Consider the following 20026-nt stretch of genomic DNA (forward strand, 5'->3'; position numbering starts at 1 on the left):
TCTTGCAGGTTATGTGGGCACTATATATAGACCAATAAATATACCAGCGACCAAAACACTTGTACAAATACAAATTTAAAAGCCATTAAAAAATAAAAATAAGCCAGGCGTGGTGGTGCACGCCTGTAGTCCCAGCACTTGGGAGGCAGAGGCAGGCGGATCTCTGTGAGTTCAAGGCCAGCCTGGTCTACATAGTGAGTTCCAGGACAGCTGGGGCTACAGGGAGAGGTCAGTTGGGCTACAGGGAGGCCCTGTCTCAAAAAGATAAATAAATAAATAAATAAATAAATAAATAAATAAATAAATAAATAAAAATAAGAACTACAAGTAGCAAAGATGAACAAGTTTCTAAGCTTTGGGAATAGATTTTTCCTTCGACAGTCTTTCTAAAAAGGAGGAAAACAGAAAATAAAAACATCTTCTCAGCTGCCACAAAGCTCTTAATCCAGAATAGCATTAAGCCACTGAAACAAAGGCTCCCAACCGAATTGGGACACTTTGTTGTTTTGAGACAGCCTCACTCTTTAGGCCAGGCTGTCTCACTTGCTCATGTAGCCCACAATGGCCTCGAATTTGCAGCAATCTTCCTGCCTCAGCCTACCCAGTGCTATGAGCACAGGCTTGAGCCAACATTCCTTGCTAACTGGGACCTCTTTACTGAAAAATGTAAGCAAACAATCATCTACCGCAGTACCTACCAGGAAGGTATTGAAGCAAAGTCCAAGATTATCAGTGAACAAGGACGCTACAGTAAGATGCCAGATTAGGGCTGAATGTGACAGAAAACCTTGTCTGGATCTAGAGAAAAGTTCATCAAAACCAAATCTCCTTTCTCAACACAGGTAGGGAACAGTGATAGTACTTATCAGTGAGGATGCTGGCAATTCTAGATCCAATGAGGAACAGAAGGTAATTGTTTTCCACTGGTTCTGGTAGCTTCCCTTCATCCTACTTTTCAGCTAATTGACTGATGTGTTCAGTCTTCAAAGGGAATTTTTTCATCTCTTTTGAATGCGTATGAGGTACCCCTCCCCTCCAACCCTGAGTACCTAAGGATATGAGAGGCCATGACTACAGGAAGAAAGACAATCTAAATTTCAGCCCCAGGAGGAGGAGTGAACAGCAGCAGAGGCTGAGGGGTGGTACCTCCTATAACAGCTAATCTTGGTTAACTTGATACAACTGGGAAGAAGAGACCTCAGTTGAGGATTCCTCTGTCAGACTGGCCGGTGGGCAAGTATGTGTGGCATTCTCTTGACTATTGATGGCTGTGGGAGGGCCCAGCCCCCTGTGGATGGTGCCAACTTTGAATAAAAGTCCCCAGAAAAAAACCTCCGGTCTTCAAACCAGACTTTCTCCTGCAAGACTGATTCAACTGATTAGAATTTCAATGAATGTGGAGAGTTTGGAATGCTGCAGGTCCAGAGCCCAATTACCATTTATCTCTGGCCATCTTTAGCACCCTGAACAGCCACTCCTTGCCCACCCACCTGTTTCTGATCTAACATCCAGTGACTTAAATAGATAAAGAACCTTTTAGAATGTATCATCCTAGCAGACCACCTGGTCTCACCAATCAAAAGACTAAGAAAGTCATCAGACATCATCTGAGACCTGTAGTTTAAAAAAATCCTCCCTCAGTAGCTGCAACCCACCTACTGAATGTATCCTCCAATGTATTTGAAAAGTGTCTTGATTTATGACTTTTCTTTGTTCTGTTACTACAAAAATGTAAGGCATCTGTGTAGTATCAAACTGGAACCGAGGTAGCCTAGAAGTCAGTCATCTGCCTGCTACCACCTCCAGAGTGCTGGGATTAAAGGCAAGCACCACAAAGGGTCATGACTTTTAATTAACCCCAGTAAAACACATGCTCTTGGGTCAGATGACTGACTTCTCCTAGGCTACCTCAGTTCCTGTTTGATACTCCCCAGATGATGTGGGTATACTTGAAAATTAACATAACAAAGTGCAAGCAGCACACCCACCCTTGGAACTCTGGGAAGGACTTGTGACCTTAAATAAATGTAAAGACCAGAGGGCCTAAAAGGACTAAGGGTGAAGCCAAATTTGAACTTATACTTTCCCAAAGAAGCTAGAGAAACCATTTTGAATTATGGGTGTGGCCCAACCAGGGACATAGTGCTGAGGTTTCAGGGACAGTTCCATCTGCACAGGTTGTGAAGAGACCCATGGGCAGTTCTGGAAAACAGAAGATTCTGATAGATACCTAAGGAAACTAGTGTCATCAAAGTTTGGGCCCACTCTTAAAAACTGAATTTAGCCAGGCGTGGTAGCACACGCCTTTAATCCCAGCACTGGGGAGGCAGAGGCAGGTGGATCTCTGTGAGTTCAAGGCCAGCCTGGTCTACATAGTTGAGTTCTAGGACAGCTGGGGCTACACGGAGACCCTGTCTCAAAAAGACCAAAAAAACACAAAAAAACAAAAACAGAACTGAATTTAACCATCTTTTTATCTCAGCACTTGGGAGGCAGAGGCAGGTGGATCTCTGTAACAGATGCCAGCCTGGTCTACTGAGTGAGTTCCAGGCCAGCTGAAGCTACAGGAGACCCTGTCTCAAAAAGACAAAACTGTCTCTTAAAGAGACAGTGTATTTGTTCAAGTGATTATGTTGCTGGCATAATAAATACCAGGCAAACCAGGAGCAAATCAATAAGAAATGTTTCTTCATGGTCTCTGCTTCAGTTCCTACCTCCAGGTTCCTGCCTTGATGTCCCTTAATGTCGGATTGTGACCCGGGAGTTCTAAGCTGAAATAAACCCTTTCATCCCCAAGTTGCTTTTTGGTCATGATGTTTATCACAGCAACAGAAAGCTAACAAGGCCACCACCAGAGGATGAAATGGTCCTCATGGTATTTTCACTGTGAAGGGCCATCTACACATAACCTTCCCTTTTGGAGAAGGATAAAACCTTACACGCCAGTTCAGAAAAGCCCTGGTGATTCCATGTGGTCCATGCCTCCATGCTGAGGTACAAGGGCCTGGATTCCAGTGCACACACAGTTCCTGTCCTCCTCCGACAACGTCCTATTTTTACCATCAGAACTGATAGAATGTGTGAACTGCAGAAGAGCCATAAACTTCATTAGGGAAATCCATAAGTCCCTTAAAATGGCTAACTGGCCCTAAATTGGCAGGCTGGCCTCTCTCAAGTTTTATCAACTGGTCGCTCCTTGGACTGAGGGAGACTGTTTATGGAGCCAACCTGTCTCCTTTAGTGCCCTAAAATAGCTTGCCTGCTTGTGAAAATAATCTTGGGAGAGAGACCCTCAAGGACACCAGACCCTGGCACTAAGCAAATCCCTACAGATGCCCGAATTCCACAGGAAGGTTTTTTTGCCCTTTGCTGTGTTCTTTGAATGAAGGACACATTCCATGCCTGTTGCAGGTTTGGCTCTGGTTCTCATTTCTTTTTTAAAAAAATATTTTATTATTTTTATTTTATGTGTACGAGTGTATTGCCTGCATGTATGTGAGTGCACCCGTGTCATGCAATGCCTCAGAGGTCAGAAGAGGGCATCAGAGTTAAGGACGATTCATAGCTGCCATGTGGGTGCTGCAAATCAAACCCGGGTCCTCTGCAAGAGCAGTCAGTGCTCTTAACCGCTGAGCCATCTCTCCAGCCCCTGGTTCTTATTTCTTAACTTTAAACTCCATTCCTTTTCTGCCCTCCTAAATCTAACAAGAACACTGATACAAAGATTCTTTCAGCAGCAGACAGACCTATGAACCTAAGTCCTCTATGCAAGTAAGGTATTATCTGCTAAAATGGGACTATATTTACAAATTTTATTTTTTTATCCCAAAAATACATATAAATGAAAACCTGTTCTTCAAATGCAAACAGGCCAGGTCTTTGCCTATCACGTGGTATTACATATCATAAACATTGTCATATGAAAATCAGTATGCAGCTCTGAAACACACCATTAGTATATACAAACATTGCCTACTTACACCAAAGTCCCCAGGTGGAAAATCTGGAAACCAGGCAGTCTCCTTGCTCTCCACCCTTGGTAGGTAAATAGAAACACACTTTAAAAGATGAAATGTGTAGAAACATGTAGGCTACACAACCTCCTTTAGACATATATATGTTGTTAGACTAAAGCAAGGCTCCTGCTACAAAGTGAGTGTATTTCTAAAAGAAGGGAGAAAAACAGGTGACATTTGAATAAAAATGCAAAGCTGAAGAAACAGACGAAATGATGGAAATCATTAAGTCCATGTTTCATGGGGAAACTGGGAATTCTCTTACAGGAAACAGATCTACAACCCACTACTGCAGTCTCTCCTGATATACCAACACCTGTTGTAGGAGCCACAACCTCCCTGCGAGGTCACATCTTTACACGGGTGCCACAGAGCATCTGCTTAAGTTAGACAGTCAATAATGAGGTCACATGGTAAATCTCACCCCCAAAAGATTAAGTGCAAAATCAACTTCTACAACTCAAGAGCTCAACCAGGTCAAAGCTTTGGCATGTGCTGGAGGTTGTTTTGGTGACAACCAAAGCTTATGAAGATTCTCTCCCTCTTTGTCCCCAAAACAAAACTCCTGGTCCACAAAGCTCAAGGATGGTATAAATACAGTAACTGCACAAAGAGAAGCCACACCCCTTTAACCAAGGGTTTAGTTTTCCTAGGCAGCAGTTCCAAAAGCACCAACTAAGCCACAATGCTTCTACTGAAACACAATGTGCTGTAATTGGTGAGACTGTTCTGAAGACAAATGCTCACAGGCATGGGGCTGATGTGCCACAAAAACAAGTTCCAACAAAACACAAAGTTACTGTTCTCAAATGACAACATACGCTGGTCAGCAATAGAGCAAAGATTTAAGGCAATAAGAGGCGCTGTGGAGTCAATCCAAAGCCTCCTGAGTAGGAAAAGTTTCAACAGTTGGGGCCTTTCTCAGTTTGCTAGCTGTCAGACACCATTTCCTCCTCATCATCCTCCTCATTTCTGTCTAGTTCGGAGGTGTCAGATGACTCATGGAGCAAGACATACTCTCTGCTACTGAACCCAAATTTAAGCACATCTTTTTCTTTTAGTTCATAGTATCTCTGTGGCTCAATACGCTTGTTGTTCAAGAAAGTTCCATTGCCTGAGCCAAGGTCAATGATGTAGGGCTTGACCCTCCGGCCAACTGTGCCATCAGCCCGGGTGTATTCCACAAGCCTAGAAGAAAGAAGGGAGAGAAGCCTGTGAGCAAAGTCCAACCAGAGACCATCCAGTCTCCTCTAAAGCTCTCAGCTGCACAGCTGGACCTCAATGGCCTGGCTTGAATGATTCAAGTGAGAATTCTGGGAAGTCATGGGGAAAATACTGCCTGGAGTAAAGAGATTGGGAATGGATCAAAAACATGCATAGGTGCAGGATATGGTGGTGCACGCCTTTAATCCCAGCACTTGAGAGGCAGAGGCAGGCAGATGTCTGTGAGTTCAAGGCCAGCCTGGTCTACATAGTGAGTTCCAGGCCAGTTGGGGCTACAGGGAGACCCCCGTCTCAAAAAAAACAGGCAAGGCTGGCTGTGGCTAGGTGGCTGTCCACGAAAAATTCCAAGCTTGAAATGCAGAACTCAAGGCCTCTTGCTATGGTTACAAACAGACCTTTTTGCCAGGTGTAGTGGCACATACCTTTGATCCCAGCACTTGGTAGGCAAAGGCAGGCAGATCTCTGTGAGATGGAGGTCAGATTTGTCTACGTAAGTTGTCCAAGTCACAAGGAAACCCTGTCTCTCTCTCTCTCTCTCTCTCACACACACACACACACACACACACACACACACAAGAAAAAAAGTTAAACCAACAAAACTCTTTTACCTGTCTTATACTAGGACCAGCCCAAAATGGAAAAAAACAGTCTAGTTAGGACTTGAGAGCCAAGGGCTAGATGTGAGCCACAGCTCTGCTCTGATCATCACTTACTGAGTCTGTCACCAGGCTCTGCTAAACTTCAGTTTTCTCACCTGTGAGGCAGAGATGTTAATTCTGCCCTGTTTTCCTCATGGGATGGTTGTGAGGGTCCAATGGTAATGGTATACAATCCAGGCACGTTTAGCTAGCATACATGCCAGGAATTTTTATTTATTTCTATTCCCATTTAATCCTTATAACAGCCCTATGAGGCAGGTAGAAATGGGTTCAAACAGTGCAGCAGGATTTTTTTTAAAGTCCTCTCTCTCTGTTTTACTTTTTTTATTTTTTTGGTCTTGAGATCGGCCTGCCTCTGCCTCCCTAGTGCTGGGATTAAATCTGTTGTTTTTTAAGACAAGGTCTTCCTGTAGTCCCAACTGGATCTGCCTGCCTCTGCCTCCAGAATGCTGGGATTAAAAACACTCTCCAGGTGCCCCTCTCTCTCCTTCCTTTCTTTTTAAAGTTCACCCCATCCACCCATCCATCCATCTGGGATTAAAGGTGTGCATCATCATCCCTGGCTTTTCATTTTTTATGTGTATGAGTGTTTTGTCTATACATATGTAAGTGCACCATGCACGTGCAGTGCCAGTGAAGCCAGAAGAGGGCATCAGATCCCCTGGAACTGGAGTTAGAAATAGCTGTGAGCTGCCATGTGAGTGCCAAGAACTGAACTAAGGTCTTCTGTGAGAACAGCAAGTGCTATTAACAGCTGAGCCTTCTCTCCAGCCCCATGTGGCAGGATTTCCCGTTTTTCCTTTTTTTTTTTTTTTTTTTTTTGAGGCAGGCTCCTGAAAACCATGATTATAGGCTTGCATTACTACCAATGGCAAGACTAAAACCCGGATTTCTAACACCAAGTTCAAGCCTCTTCTGCAAATGTAAGAGACAATTCAATGGACTCAGACTTAATAGAACTCCTCCAAACCACTAGACTTGAGAGTAGTGGACTCTTGTGCACATCCACGTAGGAATGGGAATCCTGAGACCCTGCCCTGGTACCTTCTCAGTTCTCCATCCAAGCCTCTACCTACCGGTACTGGAATACTGCATGCTGCTTTGAACAAGAAGGATGGTCAATGGGAATGTCTGCAATGCGGCGATGCCGGCCCAGAAGGTAAGCACTCTGCCGATGGATGTACATGACTGGAAGCACCTCATCATTTTTAAAGGGGTAGAGTCGCCACCGTTTTTTGGGGATCCGGGCTTCTGGAGGCTCGCTGTATTTAATAACTACACCCCGGAAGGTGTTGGTGTCCTCAAGAAGTGCCCCAGAAAGCTCAAAGCTTGGTTTTTCTTTAACAGGCACCTCTTTGTTTTTACTGTTGCCAGCAGGTCGAGGGACAGCCTCCTGGGCCTCCCCCCCACCACTGCCTTCATTCTTTTGGCGATGCTCCCGACGCCTGGCATTGTAAAACTCCCGCTCTTCTTCCTGGGCCTGCAGGTTCTGGCTATCTCGATCCCGACCCTGAGTCTGCCCACTGCCAGGCCTCTCATCAGAGCTCCTCCTCTGGCGGGAATGGCCTCGGTGTCGCTCACTGTTTCGAGCTCTCCTGTGCTCCTGTTCTGCTGGCTCACGGTGCTGCCGATCCTCACGTCCTCTCCGTGGATGATCCTCACGTTCCTGAAATTCAGATGGATTCAGCAAATGAAAGACAGCTCACACTCTATGAACATAGAGCATGCAAATATTCATCTATGTCCTGGATTTTGGTATTCAGAACAAACTCCCATTGACACAAGGTTATCTGTGATGGTCTTGTCCCCTTAAAAGGCCATTAACACTACAAATCCCATGCTGCTACTCATACACAGTCTTATAGCACAAGCCTATGACCAGAGCTCTGAAAACAGGTTGACACAGAGAGAAGGGGAAATGATATCCTTTTTCTTGGAACATGTGTCAACTATAAGCAAACTCACAAGGTAGCAGATACAGAAAACAAAGAGAATTAAGTAGCCACACAGAAGATATGTAAAGAAAAAAGCCAGCTCTAGGAAGAAACTTAAGAAACATGAAAGACATAGGAAACCTATAAAATTTTATTTTGTTTTTTATTTTTTTGTTTTTTGGGGGTTTTTTTGGTCTTTTTGAAACAGGGTCTCCCTATAGCCCCAGCGGTCCTGGAACTCACTATGTAGACCAGGCTGGCCTTGAACTCATAGGGATCTGCCTGCCTCTGCCCCCCGAGTGCTGGGTTGTTTTTTATCTTTTTTAATATTTTATTTATTATTTTTATTTTATGTGTATGTGTGTATTGCCTGCATGTAGGTAAGTGCACCTGTGTCGTGAAATGCCCAAGGAAGACAGAAGAGGCTGTCAGCTCCCCTGGAACTGGAGTTACAGACAGTTGTTAGCTGCCATGTGGGTGCTTGGATTTGAACCTGGGTGTTCTGCAAGAACAGTGTTCTTAACTGCTGAGCCGTCTCTCCAGCCCCTTATTTTGTTTTTCAGAAAATTTTATTTATTCTTATTTTTATGAGTGTTTTTGCCTGCATCTAAGTGTACCACATGCATGCAATTCCTGCAGAGGCAAGAGGGCGTCAGATCCTCTGGAACCAGATGTTAGTTGCTATGTTGGTGCTGGAGACCCAATCCAATGCTCTAGTATACTGTTTTTAAAAGTTCTAACAAAGGCCAGGCGTGGTGGCGCACACCTTTAATCCCAGCACTGGGGAGGCAGAGGCAGGCGGATCTCTGTGAGTTCAAGGCTAGCCTGTAATAAGTTCCAGTACAGCTGGGGCTACAGGGAGACCAAGTGGCAACATGCAATTGTCCTATTGTGCCTGGTTTGTTAAGCATTATGTCACCAGGGTCCATCCACCTTTGCATGTGTCAGAATTTTCTTTGTTTCTGGGGCTGAATAATATCCCACTGTGTTTGGGGGTGTATGTGGGCACACATGCAAGCATGCATTTTGTTTTGTCACTCATCGATAGACATATCAGTTGCTTCCACCTTTAGTCCATTCTGAATAATGCCATGACTATGGCGATACAAATATCTCAAGACCCTACTTCTACTTCTTTTAGATATATAATCAGAAATGACATTATTGGACTATAAAGTAATGCTAATTTTTTGAAGAACTGCCATAATGTCGTCTATAATGTCTATACCATTTTACGTTTCTAACAACAGTACAGAAGGGTTCCAATTTCTGCCTTTACTTGTTTTATTTTGGCAGTGCTGAGGATAACCCAGGGCCTCATTTGTGACAGACAGGTGTTCGGCCAATGAGCAACATCCATAGCTCTGATTTTCTTTTTTTTCCTGTAGCCCAAGCAGGCCCTGATTTTGTGATCCTCCTTAGCTTCCACGTTGGGACCATGGGCATGAACCACTATACCTGGCACTTTTTGGGGTTTTTTTGTGTGGGGGTGGGGCAATAATGAGACAGAGTCTTATATATCCCAGGCTGGCCCTGATCTCCTGATCCCCCTTCCTCCATCTTAAGAGTGCTAGAATAACAGGCATGAGTTATTGTGCCCATTTTTCCAAAGAATTTTAATGAAAAAATACCTTAGTGTCAAGAAGATGAATCCTCATAATAAAAGGAAATTTGTCATCTAGGCACACTGGAATACAACCACAAAACCAAAGCAGAAAGGACTTTTCAAAGTAGTCACAAAGAGAAGTGTTACTATAATCAGGGACTGTCCTGATCTATCAGCTGTTTAGCCTCCCTAGTGGAAAGGGAGTTCTGTAAACTGTGAGCAAGGTTGACTGACTCAGTGGAGAACGGTAAAGGTGAACCCTAAGCACTGGAACATAGGCCTCACTCCCACCCCAGCCTTCTCCCTACCACACAGGAGGTCAGCAGGAGTCTCCTTGCTAGAGTAAGACTTAGTTTCTCTAGATTTCCTAGCCTTCAAAGACAAGAATCCAGAGGGAGACTCATGCCTAGTAAGAGTAGGTAGCACTGGCGTGGTGGCGCATGCTTTTAATCCCAACACTCAGGAGGCAGAGACAGGCAGGTTTCTGTGAGTTCAGGTCCAGTCTGGTCTACACAGTGAGACACTGTCTCAAATAAAGAAAAAAGTCAGGGGGCTAGAGAGATGGTTCAGCGGTTAAGAGCACTGGCTGCTCTTGCAGAGGACCGGGGTTCGATTCCCAGCACCCACATGGCGGCTATGAATCGTCCTTAACTTCAGTTCCAGGGGAATCCGAAGCCCTCTTCTGACCTCCACAGCACTGCATGACACGAGTGCACTCACATACATGCAGACAATACACTCATACACATAAAATAAAAATACCTTTAATCCCAGCACTCAGGAGGCAGACGCAGGCAGATCTCTGTGAGTTCAAGGCCAGCCTGGTCTACATAGTGAGTTCCAGGACAGCTGGGGCTACAGGGAGACCCTGTCTCAAAAAGACAAAAAAAAAATTCTTTCTGTAGGGAACAGCATATTTTAAAATGAAATGGAGACTCTTTTTCAGTCCTCCATAATTCTGGTAACAGGTAATATTTCCAACATGCTGGCCCCTGTTTTGTTTTGGACACAGAATGCTTCTTTTTTTTTTTTCCATTTTAAAATTTATTTTTATTTTACGTGTATGACTATTCTAAATGTATGTAAGTGCACCCATGTCATGCCATGTCCATAGAAGCCAGAAGAGGGCACTGGATCCCCTGGAACGGGAGTCAAGGCAGTTGTTAGCCTTGATATGGATGCTGGGAACCGAACCGGGCTCCTCCGCATGAAAGCCAGCGTGCTCTTAATCCCTGAGCCACTGTGTCAGCTCTTCCTTGACTTATCAGTATTTGTAGTTTCCAGCATACAGATTTTATACATTTAGATTTATACTTTATTTCTTTTTCAAAGTGGTGTAAGTAGTTCAAATGTTCATGACTAGTTTAATTCCCAACACACACACACACACACATCAAATCTAATCAAGGATACACACATAGTATTCCTGGAATAAAAGATATAGTAGAAGGCCAGAGAGATAGCTCAGTTGGTAAGGCACTTACCACCAAGCCTAACAATCTGAGTTCAATCCCTAGGATCCATGTTGGAAAGAGAGAATGAACTATCACAAGCTGTCCTCTGATCTCTACATGTGTGCCCACCCACCCCATTCCACACACAAGGAAATAAAATGCAATTTAAAAAAAAAAAAAAGGACAGGAACTGGAGAGATGGCTCAGCAGTAAGAACACTGGCTGTTCCTGAAGACCACCTGGGTTTGATTCCCAGCACCCACATGGCAGCTAAGAACTGTCTCTAATACTAGTTCCAGGGGATCTGACGCCCTCTTCTGAACTCCTTGGGCCCAACACTGGTGTACTTACATACATGCAGGCAATATACTCATACACAGAAAATAAAAATAAATGAGTAAATTTTTTTTAAAAAGACAGCATAGGGCCAGCAAGATGGCTCATTCACTGGGTAAAGGTACCTGCTGCCAAGCCTGATGACCTGAGTTCAATTCCTAGGATCCACAGTAGAAGGAGAGAACTAATTCGCATTGTCCTCTAACATCCACACTTGGGCTGAGGCAAACATGAATGTTAAAAATTTAAAGTATTAAAAAATAGTAGGCATGATGGCACAAGCTTTTAATCCCAGCACTCCAGAGGTAGAGGCAGACAGGTGGATCTCTGTGAGTTCCAGGTCAGTTTGGTCTATATAGCAAGTTCCAAGTCAGTCAGGGCTACATAGCAAGTTCCAAGTCAGTCAGGGCTACATAGTAACACCTTTGTCAAAAATTAGTTGGGCATATATCTGTCATGCATCTCAGTTACCATACCTAAAACAACAACAACAACAAACAATGCACACACAAAAGGTAGGAAAAAATAAGAAAGAAGGCCGGGCATGGTGGTGCAAGCCTTTAGTCCCAGGACTGGGGAAGCAGATGGATCTCTGAGTTCAAGGTCAGCCTGGTCTACATAGTGAGTTCCAGGCCGACTGGGACTACAGGGAGACCCTGTCTCAAAAAGACCAAAAGAAGAAAAAAAGAAGATTAAAAAAAAAAAACAAAAAAAACCCCATAATAATAAAAGTCAGTTCTCTCTCCCAAACAGAGACTTTGCCCAATTCCTATCACAATTCTAATAGAGAGAGAGAGGAGAGACAGAGAGAGAGAGAGAGAGAGAGAGAGAGAGAGTTGGGAATGGGAATAAAACCCAGGGCCTAAAAAACACAAACAAAAAAAACCAAAAAGGCATGGTATAGCTGGGGCCACAGAGTACAGGTTAAGAAAAACCAACGGCACTCTACTTCTAAGCTTCATCCCTAGTCCTTTTACTTTTTATTTTGAAATAAGTGTCTCACTTAGCTGCCCAAACTGGCCTTGAACTTGTGATATTCCTGCCTCAGTCTCCCAAGTAGCTGGAATTATAGGCATATGCCACCACACCTGACTCTAACAAGTTTTACACACACACACACACACACACACACTCCAGATTTCTCTACAACATATTTATATAGAGAAATAGAGAAAAGAACTAGAACAGCTAAACAATTTTTCAAAGAATAAAGATAGAATCAGGGTACTCAATTTTAATTATTTAGATATAGACAAATATATGCCCAACTAATTGTTGACAAAGGTAAAAAAAAAAATCCAATGGAGAAATGGATTTTCAACAAATGGTGCTGCAATATGTGGCATTAACGGGGCAAAAATGAAGCTCAGTCTGTGTCATCTCTTAAGCTGCACTATAAACAACCAAGAAGGGAACATGGATTCAAATGTACATTTTGAAATGAAAAAAGAGCTAGGCATGGGGGCGCACGCCTTTAGTCCCAGCACTTGGGAGGCAGAGGCAGGCAGATCTCTGTGAGTTCGAAGCCAGCCTGGTCTAGAGAGTTCCAGGCCATCTGGGGCTACAGGGAGACCCAAAAAGACCAAAATAAAAGAAAAAAGAACCAGGCGTGGTGGCACACACCCTTAATCCCAGCACTCAGAAGGCAGAGCCAAGCAGGCAGATCTCTGTGAGACTGAGACCAGCCTGGTCTACATAGAGATCTAGGCCTAGTCACAGGGCTACATAGTGATACCTTGTCTCAAAAGAGAAAAGAAAAACAGGGAAACAAGGAGGAGAGGAGTTAAGGAAGGACAGGGTGGAAAGAAGAGAATGAGGCCATTCAGGAAGCCAGGAGGCACCTTATAGTGTACTATAGCTAAAATGTTACCACTTGGAGAAACTTTCTGTAGTATATCTGACAAATGCTCCTATCAGGTGTGAATTAGTAACTACCGCACAATAAAATACTAACAAAACAAGCAGAAAAAAACCCAAGCACAACCAGGTTTTAGAAAAGCCCACCACAAGGCCAAGAAAACATGTCCACACATGGGTACAAACTGTCTGTAGGCCCAGTGAGAAGAGGCTCTAGATTTGAAGTCCTCATCAGCATCACAACAGCCCAGTCCACCACTCACCTGCTTTACTTTGATGGTGGAGTAGTGCGGACTCCGGTTTCTCTTGGTGCGAGGAGATTTGCTTCTTCTCCCTGAGGACTTGCTTTTCTTTTTGGCTGGGGACCTTTTCAGAGCATGGTACACAGGATTTTATCTCAATGTCCCTTCCCCTACATAAATTAGCTTCAAGTATCTGGTTTACCTACTAAACACAAACAACAAATCTGTAAAAATTTCCCCTGATCATTAAAGGAGTCAGGCCTAGCCATTTCTCACAGACCCACATACACAACAGTCTATTAAACTGTCTCACTTAGGGCCAGGCATGGTGGCGCATGCTTTTAATCAGCACTCAAAAAGGAAGAAGAGGCAAGCATGAGTTGAGGCTAGCCTGGTCTACACAGCAACTTCTAGAGCAGTCAGGGCTGCATTCAACTCTGATCCCAAACTACTCAAAACCTTTCTTTTCCCAGTGGGCCACCCCACAAATAGGCACCATCATCCTGGAAGTCAATCTTCCCTTTTTCTCACCACCTTCTCTCTTCACCAACAACCACATACAACCAATCCATCAGCCAGTTTTAGGGGTCCAGCCTGTCTCCCCATCCCACCTCATTCCTGCCTACCATGCCCCTCCTTGATCATTCAATTCTACATACACTGGCTCTTATCTTCAACTTCCACTTCAGGTTCTATTTCCTCTGGCTGGATTTTTTTTTTCTCTCTCTCTTTCTTTTTAAAATTGGGTGACACTATGTAACCCAAATTGGCCTGGAACTCAGTCCTGCCTCAGCCTCCCCAGTGTTGGATTACAAGCATGTACCATCACACTGGGTTCTGCCTGGATTGCCAAGAGGGCCAGGTCGATCTTATTCAGATCTCAACTTAAATGGCATCTTTGCAGCGGTCCTTTCCATTCATCCTCTCACTACATTACGGTTTTAACCTACCCTTAATACTAACTGAAATAATCTAGCCGCTTGTTATGTTCCGCCTTGGGGTTTGAGCATGTCCAATTTCGCTAGCCTAACTGTGGTCCAGTACCTAGAACGATCTTGAGCACACCACAGGCACTGTTACAGCAAAATATGCTGTATAAATGCATAAACGATAGAACGCAGAAAAAAGCTGTTCCGTCTCTATCAGCTGCTCGCCTAGAACCCAATGCTTTAGTGACAGACAACTGGAAAGACGTTCCCGCCGTCCACCCGTGGGCGGAATCTCATTTCAACTCGGTGGAACTAGGTGCTAGGGATCTGAAGGCAGGTCCCGGAGGAAGCAGCCCAGCGTCGCTCAAATCCACCCCGCTCACCGGCTGATTCCCCGGGCTCGGCTCCCTCGGCGGCCGGCGCGGCCGGACTCGGTGGTCGGCGGGGACGGGCTGCCGGCGGGGACGTCTGGCCGGCGGTGCGAGGCGGACTCGGGGCTCAGGCGCTCCTGCTTCACCACCACGGTGGCCACCGCGTCGCCTGCCCGGTGCCGCCGCCGGCCGCCGCGCTCCCGCTCGCTCTTCACCTCCTTCATCCTGCGGCCCCGGCCGAGCGACACCTCCAAGGTCCGTTGAGGCACTCTAGCAGCAGGAAAAGACGAGCTGACCTCTGCTCTTCCACTTCCGGGATGCGGCTCTCCCAGAAGCCCTCGCGGCGCAGCAGCGAGGCACGTGACTTTCGCCCCGACCCCACCCCTCTGGTGGGCGGGGCCTCAGGTGACAGGTGAGGACCCGGGAGTTTTAAATCTGAGAAGCGCAAGAGAGCTGGGGCGGTGGCACACGAGCGGTGGCCTGCGTTCCTACTGCTGGGAGGGGAGGCCTGCCGACGGCTCACACCTGCATTTTTAGCCCTGGGGAAGCCAAGGCTGGAGGACACTGCAAGTTCGAGGGCAGCCTGGGCAATTTAGGGAGCCTCTATCTCAGAATGATAAAATGTAGGTGATGGGCATAGGGCCGCACGCCTTTAACCCCGGCACTCTGGAGGCAGAGGCATGTAGATCTCTGTGAGTTCGGAGTTCGAGACCAGCCTGGTCTACATAGTAAGTTTCAGGCCAGCTGCTGGGCACAGAAAGACCTTTTTTTTTTTTTTGGTGTTTTTAAGACAGGGTCCCCCTGTAGCCCCAACTGGCCTGGAACTTGCTATGTAGGCCAGGCTGTCCTCAAACTCACAGAGATCCACCTGCCTCTGAGTGCTGGGATTAAAGGCATGTGCCACCACACCCAGCTAGAGTGACCCTGTCCTAAAATAGACAAAAACAAAACAAGAAAATCACTAGCTTAGAAGTAGAAAGCTTGCCTAGCCAAGTTCAAGGCCCTGGAGTCCACCTCCAGCACCAACAAATAAATTAATTAAAGTTAAAGGGTGCGGGGGGGGGGCATGCTGCCTCTTCTGACCTTCGTGGCCATTGCAAGACACGGGTGCAATTACATACAGGAAGAACACTCAAACACATAAAAAATGAATGAATGAAAAGTAAGTTAAAAGGGAGTCTGGGGATGTATCTCAATAACAGGTAGAGCACTTGCCTAGCATGCACCAAGGCCCTGGATGCAATCAAAATGACACCTCAGCCGGGCGTGGTGGCTCACGCCTGTAGTCCCAGCACTTGGGAGGCAGAGGCAGGTGGATCTCTGTGAGTGTAAGGCCAGCCTGGTCTAAAAAAAAAAAAAAAAAAAAACCTCAAAAATGACAAGACAGATAACATTGTGTGGGAATGCTAACTTCTTAACACTGTTGGGCATCATAGCTAGTTACAAAACAGTAGGAAATTCTTTAGGTAATTAATGGCTCTTAGTATGCCATTTATAAACTCTATGTTAAAATGGGAAAAAATTCGTGTTAAACTGCAAAGCAGGAAACAGAATGTTCAAAATGTAATTAACATTGGGAACAGGAAGGAAAGAGGACCAGAAAGACAATCATAGGTGGTAATTCACGGACAGGTAGAGTATTTCCTGCTCTACTTCTTTTTTCCCTTTTATTTTTCCCTTCTATTTCCTGAGTTTCATGGTATATTGTTATCTCCTAATTTAAATTTATTTACTTATTTAGATAGGATCTCACCATGTTGCCCAGTGTGATCCTTTATCCTTAATCTCCTGAGTGCTGGGATCACATGAAAGTGTCACCACACCTAGCTCAGTTTAAATTTTAAGAGATTTTTTTTCCAGGCAGGAGTGATGGTTCAGCAAGTGCTCTTACAGAGGACCTGGGCTCAATTCCCAGCACCCATATGGTGGCTAACAACCGTCTGGAACTCCAGTTCCAGGGGATCCAATGCCTTGTTCTGACCTCGACATTGCACAACATGATACAGGTGCACTACATACATGCAGGCAATACATTCATATACAATAAAAATGATAAATAAAAATTTTTTTTTAAGTTTTTTTCAAAACAGGGTCTCAAGTAGCCAGGTTGGGGTCAGGTGTGGTAGTGCACACCTTTAATCCCAGCACTCTGCCTTTGATCCCAGCACTTGGGAGGCAAAGGCAGGCAGATCTCTGTGAGTCCAGGCCAGCTGGGGCTACTGGGAGACCCTGTCTCAAAAAAAAAAAAAAAAAAGTACCCAGGCTGGTTTTGAACATGTGATCCTCCTGCCTCACCCCAACTGTTACTGTTGGAATCACAGGTATCCGCTACCACGGTGGCCGCTTAAAAACAATTCTTAAATATTTTATTATTTATTATTAAATAATAATGTTAAATTTATTATTAAATTAAATTTAATTAATTATTATTTTTGGTCTTTTTGAGACAGGGTCTCCTGGTAGCCCCAGCTGGCCTGGAACTATGTAGACCAGGCTGGCCTTGAACTCGCAGAGATTCTCCTGCCTCTACCTCCTGAGTGAGTGCTGGGACTAAAGGCATGTGCCACCAAGCCCAGCTTTATTTATTTTTTTAATGTGTATGAGTGTATTGCCTGCATGTGTGTAACTGTGCCCATATCTGCAAGGCCCAAGGAGGCCAGAAGAGGCTGTAGGATCCCCTAGAACTGGAGTTAACAGATGGTTGTTAGCTGCCATGTGGGTGCTGGGTCCTCTGCAAGAGCAGCCAGTGCTAGCGCTCTTAACCGCTGAGCCATCTCTCCAGCCCCTTAAAAATTTAAGACACTTTTTAAGACCCAAGAATGCCAGATGCCTTCCATAGCGAAGAAGTCAGGGGATGCCCCCCCTCCCCCCGTTTCAAGGCTCAGCAGAGATGATCTGCCCAGCCCATTTACATCACAAACTAGACGGAACGCTGTGAGACTGAATGCTCCTTTTCTAAGAAGTCAAAGGCCAGAACAGAGTTTGTGGAGCAGGCTCAGGACAGAGAAAGTGCGCGGCTGGCTCCGTCTCCTTCCGACGCCCCGCCCCAACCATCGGGGGGCGGGGGGGGGGGCAGCCAGAGGGGTTTCCATGGTGACCGCAAACAAGCCCAGCCTGGAGGGTCAGCTCAGGAGTTGCTACCCCCTCTGCCGCCATGATACCTCCCGCGGACTCTCTGCTCAAATATGACACCCCGGTGTTGGTGAGCCGGAACACGGAGAAACGGAGCCCCAAGGTATGGACAGGTCTAAGGGATGTGTGGGAGTGGCGAAGGAAAAGCCTAGAAACTCCCGTGGGAAAATTGTCTCAGCCCTGAGGATCTCTGGATACCCGAGACAAGGATTGCAGGACTGACAGCCAAGGGAACTGGGACAGGGAAGGAGGATACGAGAGGAGTAGCTGTGACCCCAGAGGACAGATTTAAAATACGGAAGAAGTCACAGAAAGATGGATGGGGCTTGCTCTGCCTAGTCCAAAAATAGATGAGGTAGCGATTTTTCCATCTCTAGCGAGTCAGAGCTGAGGCCTGTCCACTCGTGCTGGAAATACCAGTTCAAATACAGGGTCGAGACCAGAGGCCCCTCGTGGCCTCTTTCACCGCAGACGCTTCTGCTGAGAAGACAGACGAGGAAAGTAGGCTGGGAAAGGGGAGGGCTGTACCCGAGACCTGTAGCAATCCTGAGGTACTGCCTCACCTCTCCCTTCTCAGGCCAAGCCACTGAAAGTCAGTCCCCGGCAGCCTGGACCCTCGGGTCCAGTCCCACAGCCACCCAAGTCCAAGCTCCCCTCAACTTCCTGTGGCCCAGATCCTACCAAGCAGGCAGAAGAAATCCTGAATGCCATCTTGCCCCCAAGGTAAAAAAAAAAGGGGGGGGGGGCAGCTATGGCTGGAAGAGGCCCAAGTTCTTGTTCCAGAACTTAGGCATGTCGGGGGAAGCAGTCTGCCTCTGATTCTGGCCAGGGTTTCTTCCCAGCTTCCTAGAGTCCATGGAGTCCGCATATGGCTGGATCCTGGGAGGAGGACAGGAAACCCCTTCAAAATACACTTTTTTGGGGGGGGTTCTTTTTGAGACAGGGTGTCCCTGTAGCCCCAGCTGTCCTGGAACTCATTATATAGACCAGGCTGGCCTTGAACTCACAGAGATCCACCTGCCTCTGCCTCCACAGTGCTGGGATTAAAGGCACGTGCCACCACGCCCTGCAAGTGTACACTCTTAAAATACTTCATACCTTTAAAAACACACTAGTGAAGACCCACAGGCCTCTCTCCCAGGACAGTCAATTGTGCCCTCAGTGCCTTGACTCCCCCAGCCTCATTCACCCTCCCATCTCCCACACCCCAGGGGCCCTCTGGGCCTGGCTTGGCCCTCACTTTCCTCTATTTCCCCAGTCTGCACAACATGCCAGCCTCTCTCCCAGGAGATATGGGGGCCTGGTTCCACCCTCACTTCCCTCTACTTCCCAGGGCTGCACAACCCACCACCCTCATTCCTGGATGCCAGGGCTGACCTTTCTGCTTCCAGATGCTTTATATCCAGACCAACCCAGTTCCTCAGTGCAGTCCCCAGGATCCCTTGGGGTCTCTTCCTGCCCCCATCTCCCTTTGCATCTCTGGGTGGCATGGCAACTAGCTGTGCTAGACCACCATATTTCCTGGGCCCTGCTCCCAGGCCACTCCAACCCTCAAATCCCAAAAGGACAAAATCTTAACCCAATTTTTATCCATATCTCCCTTATTAAGGCCTGTTTCCTACTGTTCTCTCTTTCAGATTCTTTCTTTTCCTTTACCTCCCTGTTTCCTTTCCATTATACTGATAAATAAGTATGCAACCAGAATTAAATACAGTAACCAGTATAATGGAAAGGAAACAGGGAGGTAAAGGAAAAGAAAGAATCTGAAAGAGAGAACAGTAGGAAACAGGCCTTAATAAGGGAGATATGGATAAAAATTGGGTTAAGATTTTGTCCTTTTGGGATTTGAGGGTTGGACTGGCCTGGGAGCAGGGCCCAGGAAATATGGTGGTCTAGCACAGCTAGTTGCCATGCCACCCAGAGATGCAAAGGGAGATGGGGGCAGGAAGAGACCCCAAGGGATCCTGGGGACTGCACTGAGGAACTGGGTTGGTCTGGATATAAAGCATCTGGAAGCAGAAAGGTCAGCCCTGGCATCCAGGAATGAGGGTGGTGGGTTGTGCAGCCCTGGGAAGTAGAGGGAAGTGAGGGTGGAACCAGGCCCCCATATCTCCTGGGAGAGAGGCTGGCATGTTGTGCAGACTGGGGAAATAGAGGAAAGTGAGGGCCAAGCCAGGCCCAGAGGGCCCCTGGGGTGTGGGAGATGGGAGGGTGAATGAGGCTGGGGGAGTCAAGGCACTGAGGGCACAATTGACTGTCCTGGGAG

General features: G+C 46.2%; 2 protein-coding genes across 2 annotated transcripts in view; one reads left to right on the plus strand and one right to left on the minus strand.

Annotated features, from left to right (window-relative positions):
• Positions 1 to 3798: 3798 nt before the first annotated feature.
• On the minus strand, positions 3799 to 14953 carry Snip1 (Smad nuclear interacting protein 1). Its single transcript, XM_008850204.3, has 4 exons — positions 14641 to 14953; positions 13350 to 13452; positions 6976 to 7565; positions 3799 to 5204 (listed from the first exon to the last, which is right to left on the minus strand). The coding sequence occupies exons 1-4, from the start codon at positions 14850 to 14852 to the stop codon at positions 4946 to 4948; spliced, it is 1164 nt and encodes a 387-aa protein (XP_008848426.1). The 5' UTR covers positions 14853 to 14953; the 3' UTR covers positions 3799 to 4945.
• Positions 14954 to 17611: 2658 nt separating this feature from the next.
• Dnali1 (dynein axonemal light intermediate chain 1) overlaps positions 17612 to 20026 on the plus strand; it is an 11618-nt gene continuing 9203 nt past the window's right edge. The window contains exons 1-2 of the mRNA XM_008850205.3: positions 17612 to 17863; positions 18338 to 18483. Coding sequence (XP_008848427.1) covers positions 17783 to 17863; positions 18338 to 18483 — 227 coding nt within the window. The 5' untranslated portion in view covers positions 17612 to 17782. The remainder of the gene's footprint in view (positions 17864 to 18337; positions 18484 to 20026) is intronic.

The sequence above is a fragment of the Nannospalax galili genome, unplaced genomic scaffold (genome assembly GCF_000622305.1).
Source record: "Nannospalax galili isolate Female #2095 unplaced genomic scaffold, S.galili_v1.0 scaffold944, whole genome shotgun sequence".
NCBI classification, from domain to species: Eukaryota; Metazoa; Chordata; class Mammalia; order Rodentia; family Spalacidae; genus Nannospalax; species Nannospalax galili.